General features: G+C 39.7%; 1 protein-coding gene across 1 annotated transcript in view; it reads right to left on the bottom strand.

Annotated features, from left to right (window-relative positions):
• ZBTB10 (zinc finger and BTB domain containing 10) overlaps positions 1-13,339 on the bottom strand; it is a 53,908-nt gene extending 40,569 nt beyond the window's left edge. Inside the window, 3 exon segments of the mRNA XM_020976203.2 lie at positions 2,927-3,661; positions 3,664-3,844; positions 12,235-13,339. Coding sequence (XP_020831862.1) covers positions 2,927-3,661; positions 3,664-3,844; positions 12,235-13,233 — 1,915 coding nt within the window. The 5' untranslated portion in view covers positions 13,234-13,339.
• Positions 13,340-16,526: the final 3,187 nt, after the last annotated feature.

The following is a 16,526-nucleotide window of genomic DNA, read 5'->3' on the forward strand; positions in this document are numbered from 1 at the left end:
AGTGAAAAGAACCCTAAATATGGTGCCCCAAAGCCTGGCTTTTTATCCTTGCTCTGCTGCTCTGTGGCCTGGATACCTTTGTCTGAAAATGAGGAGGTAGGGATTAAATTCAATTTCCAGCTGAATGGACCTTTAGAAAGCATGTGGTGGAACTACATGCCTCACATTTTACAGGTGAAACAAAAAATTATTTGCCCAAAGTCACATAGGAAAGTAAGAGGCAGAGTCTGGAATTTAGCCCAGGCTCTTTTCCACCAAACTCATCACTCTTTCCAGGTAGTTGGAACTCTTGAGGTCCCTTTCAGCTCAAAATCCATGCCTATTACGAACCTGGAGGACTTTCAAATGGGCAGCTATCAGAGTTTGAAAACCATTTTCGGGTTAGGTATGGGATAATAAAGAAGACTAGAAGAAGCTCCAGTTAGAGCAGGTAGAAAAACCCATTTTTACCTATTTAAGAACCATACATAGGAACTGATGCCATGTAGCCCATTAAAGAGAAATTAAAAGATAGCTGTCTTTTCAAATAAATCAAAAGAGATCATATGGAAACACAAATTTTGTTTGTTGCTTTCAGAAGGCACTGGAAGAACAAATAGCAAAGGAGACAGATCAGGATTGTGTCCTTAAGCAAGTCTCAGTTTATGGTTCTATGATCCTCATCTATAAAATTTATGTATCAGAGGAAGAGGAGGAGACTAGATGATGTAAGATCCATCTAAATCCTGTGACTATGATCTTAACTCGAACCAATGGGGAATAAGTTAAAGGGCAACAGATCTGCACCTAATGAAGAATTTTCTAAATATTATACTTGAAGAAGGCTATACTGTTAAGTAGTTATTGGTAGAAATACTCAAGCAGAGTTGGGAAGTCATCTAAAAGGATACTGAAGAAGGAATCCTGCAGTATCACTATCGCTTCTACATTTAAGTTACTTCTTGCCACAGAAAATTTCAGGCGCCCAGTATTTGGAAACAGTATTTAGTTGTGTAAAATACTGCTGTACCGTAAATGGACTATGCCATACTACTGAAAGTCATCAATTTTGTAATTCAAGTTAAAACTCTTCTGTAACCAAATGAATTTAGTAATTTCTATTCTTTAAGACAAGAAAAAATAAATCATATTAAGGATTCAATTCATTAATTCAACAAGCAGTTATTTATTAAGCACCTACTAAGGGTGATTCACTGTGCTTTAGGGCAGGAAAAAAGACAAAATGTAAAGACAAAATGTCAAAGACAAAATGTTAGTTCTTCTACTGTGTAAGAACATACTACACCACAAAATAAACTTCAAGAAAAATTAAGTCATTTAACAGAAAGCCAGTAATAACAAAAATTCTAAGAATAGCTAACATCTATTTAACACTTATTTTATTTGATCCTCATAAAGTTCAGAGATCAGTTACCACTGCTGCTATTCCCACTTCACAAGCTTAGAGAGGTTAAATGGATTGCCTATGTCCACATAGTTTCTAATACCAGAATCCAGCTCTCCTCTGATTTCAAGGCCAACTTTTGTAAAGTTCTCAGTACATTACGTTGCCTGGCACAGAGAAGGTGATATATAAATGCTTATTGCCATCACCAATGCCAACAGCTCACCTTTCTACACATACTGTATAGCATGTACCACCTGCCTATAGCCTAATTTAAGACTTCCTTTGAGATCCTCTATATTAACAATTAGGCTGGTGTAAAGAATTTTATTTTCTTTTTAAAAAAGAAACAAGAACTTATATATAGGCTTTTATTGCTCAAAACAGCATCTTAAAAGGGCTTTTTAAAAATTAGTTCATACTCTTGGTAAAACAGAAACAAAGTTGTAGAGCAGGAAGTATGTTATATACAGTCAATGAAAGTACATTTCTACCCCAATGAAGAAAAACAAAACACAAAGATGAATCATTTCACCAAAAAATGGTGGTTTGTCCATTGGGCAACTAAAGATAGGAATTCTTTACTAACAGAAAGAAGAAAGCACTAGCATGGTCATTGTAGCTATGTTAATGTGGTTGCCACTGGCAACCAGATTTTTCAAGCATATCACACTTTCAGCAAGTCACAATTCTTTGAGGCAACATAAGTACTAAATCATATCTGACAGTGGTGGACAAGTCTGAGGCATACATAGGAAACCTCAAAGCCACTGGGCTGCTTCTTCAAATAAACCGGAATCAGGAACAGATAGTATTGCAAAGGAAACTCATCAACCTAAAATCTTTCTGTAGAAAGACTTTGCTCTTTCCTCACCTCACACTTCACTCCATACTCCCCTCACAAAAGGAAAAATATCGCACTGTGTTTGCTCATTCCTATCCTGAGGGCAAGAAAAACTCTTGCTGCCAACCCCTAAAAAGTCTCAGGACTAAGACATACCTTGAGAAAAAGAGAAGGGAGAGCACAAATGACATAAGACATCTAGCTCTTCTAACTTTATTGAGGCATTAGTATTGAGCTTAAACTAATTCGGTTTATAATCTTCTCAATCACATATACCACAGTTATCAAATTTCTAAAGTGATCATGATTCTTTAAACATATGAAGTAATCTCAATAGAAAGTCAAATTATATAAATTATAAATATTAATTCTATTTCTTAATTATATATTATATAAATTATATATTAATCTATTAGATTAATAGATTAATTAATTAATCTACTCCCATACTCCACTGAATCTAAAAGGAAGCACAGAGAAAACAGCAAGGAAAGTGAGGGAAATATTTTTAGCATGCTTTTTAAAATATAAATTGACCAATTAAGCCAGCTCATATACAGATGCATTTACAACAATATTCTAACACATAATACACAGCTTCATTAAAATATACAATATAAACTGTATATTTTCAACAAAAAACAAACAGAATTTAAAACATTTCAAAATTCAAACATCCAAAGAAACAAATTAGTTACCTGGCTCTTCCTTAATAAATTGCAAATCCTCTTCTTGGTAAGAAGCAGATGTCTGCATCACTGAGCAATCTTCTAAGTTCTCTTCATTATTAGGTGGTATATTATAAATAAATCTTTTTGTAGTTTGGTTTTTTCTCCTTGCTTTGCCAGTTTCTTGTACTCCCTGTGATCCCATATCATTCCAAACAAACACTTTTGACTGACCTTGGGATTCACTCTCAGCAGTTTCAGGTGAACTGTCCTGGACCCAACTACAGTCATTCATTTGGTAGTTTTCTATTTGGCCCTCATCAATACTGCAACCATCATTTTCACTTTTTATACTACTTGCCAAATTCGTAAGATTTCGAGTTGCCCAAAATCTGGCAACCTTCTGATCCCTTGATGAAGGCAGACCATCTCTACTAATAGATCTCCGGTTATAGTCCACAACTACAGATTCTGGAGCTTCTGATTTTATGCTTATATTTAAGGCATCTTTAATAAAATTGCGGCAAGATTGAACAACTTCAGTCATCTGAAGATAGCTGGCCACTGACATTACTTCAATGGCATTTTGGCTAGTAAGCACCAGATTACCAGAATACAAGAAGTCCAAGATGACTGAAAAACCTTGAACTGCAGCAACATCTAAATGGGTAACAGTGGTTTGGTTACGGTTTTCTTTGTTTGGAAGGTTTTCTTTGTTTGTAAAGCAATATAGAGTCTTGAAATAACGGCTGCCTGCAACCAGATGTTCTTGTGAGCTCTGAAAACTCGTCCGCTCACCACAATGTCAACATCACAAAGAATGCCTTTCTTTCTCTGCTCATTCAGTTCTTGAAGAAGTTGATAACAGTAAGAGTTCTCGTTTGGCCGACTGTTATAATCACAGTATCCCTCTTCATTAGTTGATTCTGATGGTACTCCTTCTGATTCCTGTAATTAGACAAAAAAAAATATGAATTTGAAATTAATTTCCTTTTTAAAGTTCTAATGCTACCTTGAATAAAATGAATAATTTGCAGTGCAGCTATTCTATCTTTTAAGAAAATAATAATTAAACTGACTGACTTGTTAATAGTAACCATGTTTTATAATTTCTCTCACAAAGATGGGAGGAAGAAATGGGAAAGAGACATTCTCTCCCTGAGGGAAAAAAAAAAAACAGAGTGCAGTATACCTAATAGCTCTGAATATGTGACTAACTTCAGGAAAATACTAGAAAAAAGCATGATGCTTCTGATCAATCTGCTTGGGTAGATAAAGTAGGGCATTTTAAGGAACTAAAATTCATAGTTCTAAATTCTTTCACCATTCACAATGATTATGAGCCAGTTGTCCAAAGGTATTATCTTTTTTTTTAATCTCAACAGCTTTTCCCTCCCAACTTTCTTTCCTCAAGACTATCCTATACTGTAGCTTACATAGCGTTTTACAGGTGTGGACATGAAGCTAAGTATCAAAGCTAAAAAATCAAAGCCCAAGACTTTTAACTTCAAACTTAAGTGTTTTTTCTACTACACCAACTTGACAAATTGGAAATTTGGAATGTTTACTATTTATTTTCCTCTATGTGTAGAGATTTCTTTAATATGAGAATAAGACCAAATTTATTTTTGGATGAAGAGCCAGCACAAATATAGCATATGCTATTTTGAAAATTCTCAGGTTTTCCTAATTATCAGATATGAAAGAATGAGAAACCTTTCCCTGCCTATATAAATCTTACAAATCACCTTTATATTGTTATTCTCTACTGAAGAGGCATACTGTCAAAGTAGAAAAAGCACTGTAATCAAGAGAGAAGTAGGTTCAAAATCTCATGTGTATCCATGGTCAAATCACAGTTGGGTTTCAGCTGCCTCATCTAAGAAATGAAAATAATATCTGTAGTATTTGTTTCAAAAGGAGGAGATAATTGTGAGATAATGTGAAGCACTTTTACAGCTCCTTCAAGTACTGTATAAATGGATGGTAGGTATACTTTAAAATCTGGAATCAATAGTTCTTAGCTTCAGCTAAAGCTTGTGCACTGATTTTGGTAAAACTGAATCAAAACAAATACAACTTTATTCATAAGAATTAATCATCTTTTTCAAGAAGAAACAAATATTTTGTTAACTAGAAAGATGAAGAGAAAAATGCTGATCATTTTAAACCAGGGAAGTATTTTCTCTTTAGCAATATTTTTAAAAGTTTACTACGAGGGGGACGAAGGCAGTATGTTACCAACCCATAAAGGCTGGCCTTGGAATCACAGAACCAGTCTAACCCTTGTTTAGCTAAGTGACCACCGGCAGTCACTGGACATCTCAGCACCTACAGTACATGTCAAAGAATCCAAGTTAGGGAAAATTAATTAATATGCAGAGGGCAGGGAGTTCTCACTCAGCAAATAAGTTGTTTTATACACCAAGATCTGGCCCCCCCCCAAAAAAAAACTAGGAGGGAGAGCATGAATTCTAGCATTTATTCTATGCTCTACCCATTATAAAGATAAAAACTGCTGTCATTCACAACTAAAAATTTGTGCCATCTATTTTGGCAAATCAAATTCTGAAACAAATCAGAATATTCTTGAAGTTAAATTAAAATTATTTTCTTATTGTTTGGATTAGTTGGTTATTAAACAGTTTTAAGGAAGTTTTTCATTGCTTTTGTGTTCAATACCTCCTACTCACATTTGAATAGTAGCACTGTGCCATATGTTTGTTATTAGCAGCTGTTAAACATGCCCTTCAATTGAAGCTTGTCAAGTCAAGATGTGTACTCTTGAGGACAAAAACTGGAAAGTGCTTTTCCTTTAAATCACGTGTCCCCAAAGAGAAATTTGAGGATTTTATTAAAAGACATGAATCAGCAATTATATAGCACTATAAAAAAGTGACAATATGACTTAATGAAAAAGAGTACAAATTACAAAATTCTTGATGGAACCTAGAAGAAATTAGAAAATAGACGAATAAATTTTAAAAGGTCAACCAAGCTTTATGTTTGTTTTTTATAAAAATTCAAGTTAGTGGGTAAATTCTGAGTAGGAGGATTTTTCTTTGGCTTAAAGTCATCAGTATGCAGAGGTGGGATGGTGAAAAAAACTTCAAGTTCCAAAATAAAGAAAAAAAGTTTACCTAAATATTAAAATTAGATGAACAAGAACAATTTGAAGACTCAGTTAAGTCCAGGACTTTATACAGGTGGGTGGAGTATTAGTTTATAACTTCTGGAGACAAGTATAGTCATGAAAAGGTAAGAACTAGAAGGAAGAGAGAACCAACCCCTACTTCAACATCTACAATATTTCTTACACGTGGTAATCTAGCCTCTGCCAGAATACCACCAGTGCCAACGATGAGAATAAAGATTACTGAGGTTGAGAGATTAGGTTAAGTTATTTGCCTGAAGCCATACAGAAATATTTTGCAAAGCCTTTTCACAAGCTTCAAATCCCATGCTCCTTCCAATAAATTTTTACATGGCTCAAATTGTTATAAAGTTCCTCCCTACATTGAACTGAAATCTATCTCCTTGAAACTTTTTCACCAAACTGGTTCTATTTCTCTCCTTTGAAACCAAGCATGAGACTTCATCACTCTTGTGGTTTGTTTTGTTTTTTAAAAGCAAAGAGTTCTGTGAACAGATCAACTTATTTTAAGATTCATTTACAGAAAACGGTGGTTAATTTTAGATACAGGAAAGTTCTTTAGGAAAACCTAGGCTCACGAAGTTTGTGACTTAACACCCCTCACTCCTTAGCCTAATATTTACTTATTCTTTTTGATGTACTGGCTTCTCCAATTAATAGCTATGTAATCAAGAGAAACGACAACCTGAACTGCTATATGATGGAAAGAAAGGTTTGGGAGTTACTTGACCCCAGTGATCTTGTACCTGGCACTTAAGCTCTGTCTCTCAAATTTTTCTTCTACAAAATGAGGATGTTGGACTAGATGGAATCTAAAAAAGGTCTCTTTTGGTTCTAGATCCATTTCCTCATCTATTAATGAGTCTAATACAACACTACTTAGGAAACAGTGCTGGATGTGAAATCAGTTAGACCTAGACTTCTTTTGCAGCTTCTTTGAATTTACTGGGCAAATGACTTTGCCTTTCTCAGTTTTGGTGTCTTCATCAGTAAAATGAGGACAACAATACTTGCACAATATAACTCACAGGATTGTGGAAAAAGAACATTGTAAAACTTTAAAATGTTATACAAATGGAAGGCAATATCGATTACCTACTTGTAGGGCTGGTATAAATCAAATGAAATAAGTAAAAGTACTTTGGAACTTAGAAGTGCTACAGAAGATCACTGGCTATCACTGGCTATAATCAACCATACATTTTGCTTTATTGTTTGCCTTAAAAATCTCATTTAAACTTCAATCACTTGATCAAGTAACTATTACTACTTTTGTGACAGGAGTAATAGAGAGCTAAAAGCCAAGTTAATGAGTGGTAGGCATCTAACACAGAACTGTAAGACTAAATCACTTAAAAGCATCTTAATAAAACTAAAACCTGAATACATATATAAAAGGGAAAGGAATAATTCTCTAAGAATTGTTATTACAACAAAACAATCTGTAGCAGCAATTTGAAGGAGAGAACACACACACACACAAACACCTCAGCACCTTTCCTCACCATTTCTTCCACTTCCATACAAAGAATAATGAAGATAAATGAGGTATTGTTTGGACAGGAAGAATAAGAGATTAATTTCCATTTGCCTGAATTATTTGCTCCTGCATCTAAACAGTGATAAATATATATAGAAACACATTCATAATTATAGATACACACACATATACATACATACATACATACACACACATACAGCACACATATACACCTTCCAAACCAAACTCTGTGTGCATTCTACACTTATGTCCAGTACAGACATTGCCAGGGGGGCAGCTAGGTGGCGTAGTGAATGGAGCTCTGGCCTTGGAGTCAGGAGGACCCGAGTTAAAATCTGGCCTCAAACATTTGACAGTAACTAGCTGTGTGACCCTAGGCAGGTCACTAAAACTTCTCTATCATCCAAAAAGATCATATTCACCAAGATCACATCATTCCAATAGTTTACCCAAGTTATATCTAGCTAATACAGGCAACAGAGCAGAAAAATAAAAAATCTCAGGACCTTGGTCTTAAATTAAAAATTTTAGGTTAGCTTTAGCTTCCTCAACCCACGTAGCAAATTTCATTGAGTCTTTGTTTTCTTTTCCTTCTTCCTACAGTCTGTTTAGAGGCTGTAATGGCCAGAGAAATGCCTTAAATAGTAAGGGATATAAAGTGGGTCTATATCCTGACAAAATGGATAAATGACACTAAATAATCAAGGATGGAACTTTATGAATTTTTTGTATGAAAAAAAAGTTTAAAATCATTAACAGTGTTCCATAGTAACTTTTTTGCTGTTAAGTTTGGAAAACATTTCCAAGACAAAAATTATACAGTATTATTATGTATAGTTAAGAGACTAAGTCTATACCAAAAATATCAAGACTGCTTCAAGTTCATTGTTATTGTTATGAAAATGAGTTTAAGCAAGCCTACCAGCACATTCTGATTTCTCACAAATGCTGAGGAATTCACTTTGGCAAACTCAACTAACAGGTATTATTTATACTTGCTAAAGAGTAACTTCAGGCTACATATCCCAAGCTAAACAACTGTGAAGCTTTGCTATAAAAAATTTCTTTAAAGAATATTACAAAAGACTAGAAGCTTTATTCTTACCACAACCCAGACTGCTAAAAAAAAAATAAACATATCTGAAACATATAGTAAAAGACCATAACTGAAGACATCCTAATAGTTTCAACTGTTGAACAAGTAACCAATAACTAATGGATTTATGTAACACCCAATTCCCTCAAATTATAGGGAGTATATTGTGTTGTACAGTATAGTATATCAAATTATATTATATAGTGTATCATTTACACTTAGAAAATCTAAGTCCAGAGAGGTCAAGTAACTTGCCCAAGATGACAATGCTACTTAATGGTACCTCCCAATTAGAACTAGTCTGTCTTCCTTTCTACTATACATGGTAGCTATGAAATAAAAAGAATGCCACTTCCACACATACAAAAGCTATTTTCTAATACTTCAAAGATTCAAAAATAAATTGCAGAAACATTTTAATGTAATTCAGAAGAAGCCAAGAGATTAGAAAGCATTAAATAGTAATCATGTCCCTACCTACCACCTGTACCCTCCAACGCCTTATTGATATGAAATTAAAAGCAGCAGACTTGGACAGCATTAATGCTAGGAAAGATTGCTACACTAAAAAATTACTTTAGTCTGAAGGAAATATATAAAAAGAATGCTGAGCTAGGAAATTTAGGTAATCAACCAAATTGTTTCTTAAGTAAGCTTCATCTTTTAACTATTTCTCCCTCTTGCTTCCTGGGTAAAGGTTTCTCACTTTGTTTCCAATTTGTAGATATGAAGGAGTTAGTTGTTCACCTGCTAGGAACCATTTATGCCAAATGGGGGGAAAGCTGACATATTTGCTTTACGTTCTTTGCTTCAACTGCCATTCAGCTCTAATTCTGATATATCAGCAAAAGAACTGATCAATCAGAAAGTCATTGGAGACAGAGAGACAGGAGAAGAGTCACTGGTCTGATCTATCAATTAACTGCCTGAAAATATTAACTACAGATTTGGGTGTGCTGTCACTTTTATAACAAATATATAAAAAGGAACTGCCTTAATTTCCATTTTCAAAAATTTCAAAACCTAACAACTTACTGAAGTTATCTCAGTATAAACTTTCCATATTTTCAGACACAACCACCACCTTCAAATACATACTAATAAGAATTAACTTCGGACCAGTATTAAAATACAGCCACCTATGGGTAAGCACAATACTGCAGACTATGACTTGAGATGGAAATGCTCCTCAGAAGTTTAGGATAAGAAAGGAAGCCAATTTAAACACCAGGAAATACTTGGAGTAACATGAACAGACCTCCCACAACAACCAGTTCCCACATATGACTACAGGGCTGCTTTATAAACAAGTAATTAGCAGCCCAATTTTGCATTTAACCTAAAATAATGGTGTGAAATCTGTCAGTAGTTTGCAATTTGTAACAGTAAAATACTTTGATGAATTCTGACAGTCAAAGCAATCTCTGGACATGAGTGAAATTTATCCTGTAAAGGTGCAATATTCTTTGATTCTGGCACAGGAATAAAATGGGTTACAGCCAGAATGGATTAGGAATAAAGAGTAGAGAGACAAGGAAGCATTAATCCAAGACTGGTAAGACTGTACCCCTAAAGAGTACATACTGTGGAAGATAAAGTACAAGGATGCATTGTACCCAAGAATAAGTACAGAGCTTCATACCCTGTATCACACAAATGTTTGGTATATGAAGGATGTGCCAAAATGTAAGTGTGAGCTCACAGACCTTAAGGACTGAAAAGGACCATCTAGTTCAGGGGTTAGTCCAAGTCTTCTTAACACTTTTTTTTTGGTCACAGACCCTTTATCAAAATGTTTCGAGTGCGTAAAATAAAACATATAGCATTCCAAAGCAAACAGATTAGACTGAAATAGTTTTCAAATTACAAGTTACCAAATACTAGGTCAAGAACTCCTGATTTAGCCCAAGCCCATCATTTTACAAATGAAGACTGTGACCCAGAAAGACTTACTATTTGCCCAAGGTTATAAAAGGTAAAGTACCACAGACAAAAATTTGAACCCTGGTCCCCTGACTCCTAATTCAATTCTGTATCCTATTAGGTATAAGACAAATTTTGTTAATAACATTTTACTTAAAATGGTGTTTGCATAAAGCCTTTAATTTTCAAGTATTAGACTAGGAGTTAAGAGACTTAGTTCTTAGTTCTCACACTGCCATGCTTGTGCGATTCTCAGGCAAATCATTTGGGCAAATTATCAGTAAAATGAAGAGATTGAAAAAGATCTATAATCTAATAAGGTCCCACAATAAAAAAAAATAGTAATGAATTTCACGGCGTTGCTTATGTACAGAGGTCCACCAGAGGTACTTCTTGGGGCCAACTAATATTTATGTCATCACCATGTGCCATCGTCTGTTGTTAAGAGGCTTACGTTAAAATTTTAACTCGATTCCTGTGCTGTTATCAATAAAAGACCAACTACAAAGTGAGATCTCTAAATATGGATCATCATTTTAATCACTTCAATTCACTGCACTGACACCTGAGAGACTGCATCTGTATAACTTAGTGATGTTTCTGACAACTGCCTCTAAAGATGAATTCTACCTATTAACTGAAACACACTGGTTACACCAAATGCCCAAACCAGCTTAGATTCAAGCTGGATAAGATCAAGATAACACGCCGGAACTACAAATTCCTATTATTTCATTAGGTTTGGCTCTGGGAGTAATATCACGCAGCTCAATAGCCAGCCACCACAAAAACTGGTCTATTCATGACTTCTGTCACTTTGGCAAATTACTTTGAAAACAAAAAGGAAGAAGTCAATGGCCTGATGTAAACAGTTGTATCTGCTCATATCATCCTACCTCTAACAACAAGGAGAAAAAAAGGTTATCTAATAAGGAATACTTAAAAGCTATTTTACAACAAGTTTAAGAAAAGAACAATGCCCAGAGACAAACCTGTAAACAATAATTCTTTAAGCAAAGAGATGAGTAAAAAAATTTCATTCACAAGTCAGAAACAAAGCGCCTGCTCCCGAAGAACTTCTCCTACTCTACAATCGGTTCAAAATTTCAAATTATCCTGATTTAACTTTTAAAAAAATTACTGCAAGGATTGTCCTAAAAGTTGAAGTAAAGGATGTCATTCTTAAATCGGCTACTAGCCTTCAGACTAGACTTGGCTCAGAATAGTAATATTAACATTAGTCAAGACCCATAAAGTCACAGGCATATTTTAAATGGGTTGTCAGTGCTGATAAACTTAGATGAATAGAAAATGCAACCTTTTAAGCGAGAAACTGCAACCTTTTATGTGCCTAAGGAAACCTAATCTTGATCCAATCAGATAAGATACCAGCAAAGCAATCTGCTTATTAGTCACAGAAGGTAAAACTGGTCTTTAACGCTAATTCTGCATAACAATTAGAATTGTCAATCAACGATCAAACATTTTAAAACCCATTCCCCAACACTGCTCCCCGAACCCCCACTCCCAAAAGGCTCCCACTACAAGCCTACAATTTCCTACAATCAGAAAGACCCCTCCACCCAGAAATAGGAGTTGCTGGGGAGATAAGCCTTCCTCAGAAAGGGTCCGGGAAAGTAAGGAGGGTTTGCGCTGTGCCGTACCTGCGTGTTGGATTCGTGAAGTCTGTGCTCGGCGGAGAGATGGTGCCTGAGGAGGAGGGCTCTCTTGTAGTTACGAGTCCCCCTCGAAAGCTCATCGTGGCCCACTAGGGGCAAGTCCCCACTGCCCCCATCCTCGGGAGTCTTTTGGCACCAGGAGCAGGACATGAGGCCAGTGTCCTGGCAATACTGCAGCCAAGAAAACTCCTTCAGCCAGGAGGTTTGGAAAGAACAGTGCAGCTTCTGCAGGAGGGACTTGGGCCGGGCCAGCGGGAAGTGCTGGACGCTCTCTCCTTCCCCGGCTCCCACGCTGCTGCCCTCCGCCTCATCCCCCCCATCGCCTCCCGACCGCCTGCTGCTGCTGCAGCTGCCGCCTTCCGCCCCGCTGCCGTCGCCCAGACTCGCCCCCTCCTCCTCGTCCTCGCTGCTGTCGCTCAGGGACGCCCCGTCCTGCACCAACTCTTTCCCCTCCAGCACATCCAGCTCGAGGTCCTCGTCCGCCGTCCCCCGCCCATTGAAGTGCCTCGGGGGCCACGCCGAGGCCTCCGCGCTGCCGCCGCTGCCATTGTTACTGAGACCCCCGCCACCGCCTCCACGGAAGGCCAGAGTCCGGCGGTTCCTCTCGGGGAACATGGGGCCCCCGGCGCCGCCGCTGCCGCCGCCGCCACCGCCCAGCGAGGCGGGGCCGCCCCCGTCCTGCGCGAGAAGCAGGTCCTTCCCTTCCTCGGCGGCGGCGGCGACGGCGACGGCGGCAGGGGCAGGGGCGGCCGTGGCGGCGGCGGCCTCCAGGTCTTCGGGTTCCAGGCCCTCCAGTTCCACTTCCTCGTCTGCCCCCCGCCCATTGAGCTGCTGTTGCTGCCGCGGCTGTTGCTGGGGCGGCCAGGCCGAGGCCTCCCCGCCGCCACCGTTATTGTTCGTGGAGCCGCCGCCGCCGCCGCTGCTGGCGGTGACCAGCCCGCCTCCTCGGAACGCCAGCGTCCTGCGGTTCATCTCAGCGAACATGGCGCGCGCCGCCGCAGCCGCCCGGTGCCCCCGGCTCGCGCCCGGTCTCGAGCTCCGTCTCGCGCTCGCTCCGTGCCCCCGTCTCGCGCGCTCCCTCGCTTTGCTCCCCCCCTCCTCTTCCTCCTCCTCCCCCGCCCCCCTCCCACCCACCCCCCCCCTACCCCCGCCCCTGACGCCCCGGTCTCGCGCTCCTCTTCTCTCCCCCCTCCCTTCCCTCCGGTCTCGCGCTCACGGTCTCTCTCACGCGTCTGGCGAGCGCCTGGCTTCTTCCTTGGGCCGTTCTCCTCCTCCGCCCCCCTCCGTGGCGATTTCGAAAAGCGCTTCGCGGGAAAGGTTAGGGGGCGGGGGGAGGTGGCGGAGGCAGCGGCGACGGTGGCGGCTGCGGTGGAGGAGGAGGCACTAGGGGGTGCGTGGGGCCTTCAAAGTTGAGAGGCGGAGAGTAGGGAGACCCTCCCCTGCCCCCTTCGGAAGGCCGGCGAAAAGAGAGAGCCTTCTCTCGGGGCGCACGAGTCCGGACCCCGCCGCCAGCCTCCGGAGCCGAGAGGACCCGCGGCGCGCCGGGCGGCCGGCTTCCACCATATAAAAAACCGACAATGAACCCGGCGGAGCGTTTCCGTCCGACCAGGCCCTGGCGGAGGTCGAATGGCAAATGAACAACGGACTGTGCGCCCACAATGCACCGGGGTAGCAGTAACCGCTGGAGGGGGAGAGGGTGGGGGCCGGGCTGGGGAGGGGGGCTGGGCTTGGGGGTGGGGGGGCGCCAGGGGAACGGGAAAGGGGCTGGGCTGGGCCTGTAGGGGGGAGCGGAAAGGAAGCCGGACCCGGGGGGTGGGGTGGGGGTGGGGGCGGGGGCGGAGGAGGTGAGTGGGGCGTGGGAGGTGTCACCCAAGAAGGTGAGAGGATTATTGGGGGCTTGGAGGGAAGGGGGCCTGGTCTGAGGGATGAGGAGAAAGGCCGAGCCGGGCGAGGAACAGCTGGCGAGTGTCAGGTTGTGTTGCGTTCGCTCCAGCCGGCCCGCACCTCCTCGCCCCCGGCTTGCTCGCCTGCCTGCCCGGTTCTCCTACCCGATCCACGAGCTAACAGCCCCGATATGAAGTGTTTTGAAAATAATCTCCGCGTAGGGAGCCGGGTTATCCAGCCTTTGGCATTTGGTCCGTGGTGGGTGGGAGTAGCCCGAGTAACTGAACTTAAGTTCGTCCTTTCACAAAGGCTGGACCGGGCGATGCATTTGGAGTGAGATGATTGCACCATGGACACCTCCTCCTCTGATGCATTGTGTCAGTGTGTCTGCGTGTGCGGGAGTGAGGGAGGCAGCACCCCGGGCCCAAGGCAATAATCATGTCACAGAAATGCACCGCCCCAAGTGTCTTATTGCTGTGATGAAATGGAAATTTAAATAAAAGGTCGAACACGTGCGTTCTCTGGGAAGTATTGACATGGGTGTTACATCACCGGCAGCCAATCAGATAACTCCAGTTGTGTTTATATTTCTACAACCACCTTGTGAGTATTACAGTATGTCATAACGTTATAAATATTAGGCAGGGTTTTCCCCGGAGTGGGGAGGAGTCAGCTTATACGGTATTAGTGTGTGGCACGAAGATAGTGCATTTAAGATAACAGTCTTCATTAAAAAAAAATCCACTTGAATGGTTTCATTTTTACTGTAAGCCAGAAGTAATTAGAGAGACAAATTTGAGATGAAAATAAAGCTGCCTTAATATAGTCTTAGAAAAGAGTTTCAGACTTTTACTTACTTGAGGATGGCCATTATTTTAGGTAAAAGTGCTTGTGTGTCTTAAATGATGCCTAACCTTTATTAAACTGATCTGTTTTTAAATGTGAACTCATTAATTTTGTAAAACTTTTTCAAGTAAAGTTATTATTTCAAATATGGAGTTTGATTGTGTTTTTTTTTTAACTATTTCAAAATCAATGTTCATCCTTGGACTTTTACACAGGTTTAAGGAACTCTCCCTATCAATATAAATACTGCAATTCTTATGCAGTGGTATGTAATTTTAAGAGTCTTGCCTGGGGGCACTGAGAGAGGTTCAGTGATTTGCCTTGGGTCATATTAGGTAGTAGATTTCAGAATTAAGACTTGAACCTAGGTTTTTCTGACTCTTTTAAAGTTTTAAGCATCTTATGATTTTTGGTTGTGAGATTCTTGCTTTGATTTCTAGAGTACTATTTGCAATTTAATTTTTTGTATTCTCATTTTAAAGTAAAAATAATGCTGTACTTGCCTTCTATGCTTCTAATTATGAAACCTTAGAAAATATCATACCATATATCTAATTAATTTGCTTCCAAATTAAAATGTGATTTTTCTGGAAGAAATTTTATGAATTATTTTAACACTTTTAAATTAACATAGTATGTCTTTATATCATTGGCTTAGAGTCAACTACTAAAAGCAGTTTTCATTTAATACAGTGCTGTTTCAAGTAGAATATGTAAAGCTGTCTCTCCTAAACATCTAACTTTTAACAAAATCAATTCTGCTTTGTAGTTTAACTGTGTAAAGATGACACTACTCACCACTGGTGAAGTAATGATTTTTGTGGGTTTTGCCCAGTGAAGTAGATTAGTTGATTCAGCTGTGATATCCACATTATTATTTGGCTCATTTGGTGACCAACAACAGAGATATCTGGTCTGTTTAAGAGTGTAATCTGTGGCCCTGGAGCTAGGGGTTTTTGTTTATTTTTTTCCTCTCTGAATCAGTTAACTAGCGTTTAAGATTGACCCTTTGGCATTATCACCATGTTCTAGCTGTACATTTTAATGATAGAAATGAGGTGGAGGAGGGGTGATATGACATACTCAGTATCTTCTAGTGAGAGAAATCTGGTAAGCAAATGGGGATCCCCTGCTCTCTAAGTGGTCATACAGGAATTTCCCCACCCTTTCCATATTCCTACTAGCAAATAGAAATCCTTTCTTCTGACCCTTAAAAGCCTACATTTTCTATTGAGGTTCTGCCAGATTAAGGAAATTCCCACTCTGTTGGGGAACCCCAGGAAGATGGGAGAGCCCCACTTTAGATCTAGATACAAACAATTGAACCCCACTAAAGAGATTGTAGATAGCCTCAGTAGTTATGGTTCATTAGATGTTTAATCTTGTTTATGGCATCTCATTAAATTTGAGTCTGTCTTGTGTGGTAGCTATTACTCTGCTACTCTGGTTTATATTCACTACTCACTTGTTTCTGAATACATTTTGACCTGTAAACCTTTTGGAACTAGATCAGTGACTTTAAATCTTTTTAAGCCCCCTAAGGTCCT

Source organism: Phascolarctos cinereus, unplaced genomic scaffold, assembly GCF_003287225.1.
Source record: "Phascolarctos cinereus isolate Bilbo 61053 unplaced genomic scaffold, phaCin_HiC Scaffold_4;HRSCAF=312, whole genome shotgun sequence".
Lineage (NCBI taxonomy): Eukaryota > Metazoa > Chordata > Mammalia > Diprotodontia > Phascolarctidae > Phascolarctos > Phascolarctos cinereus.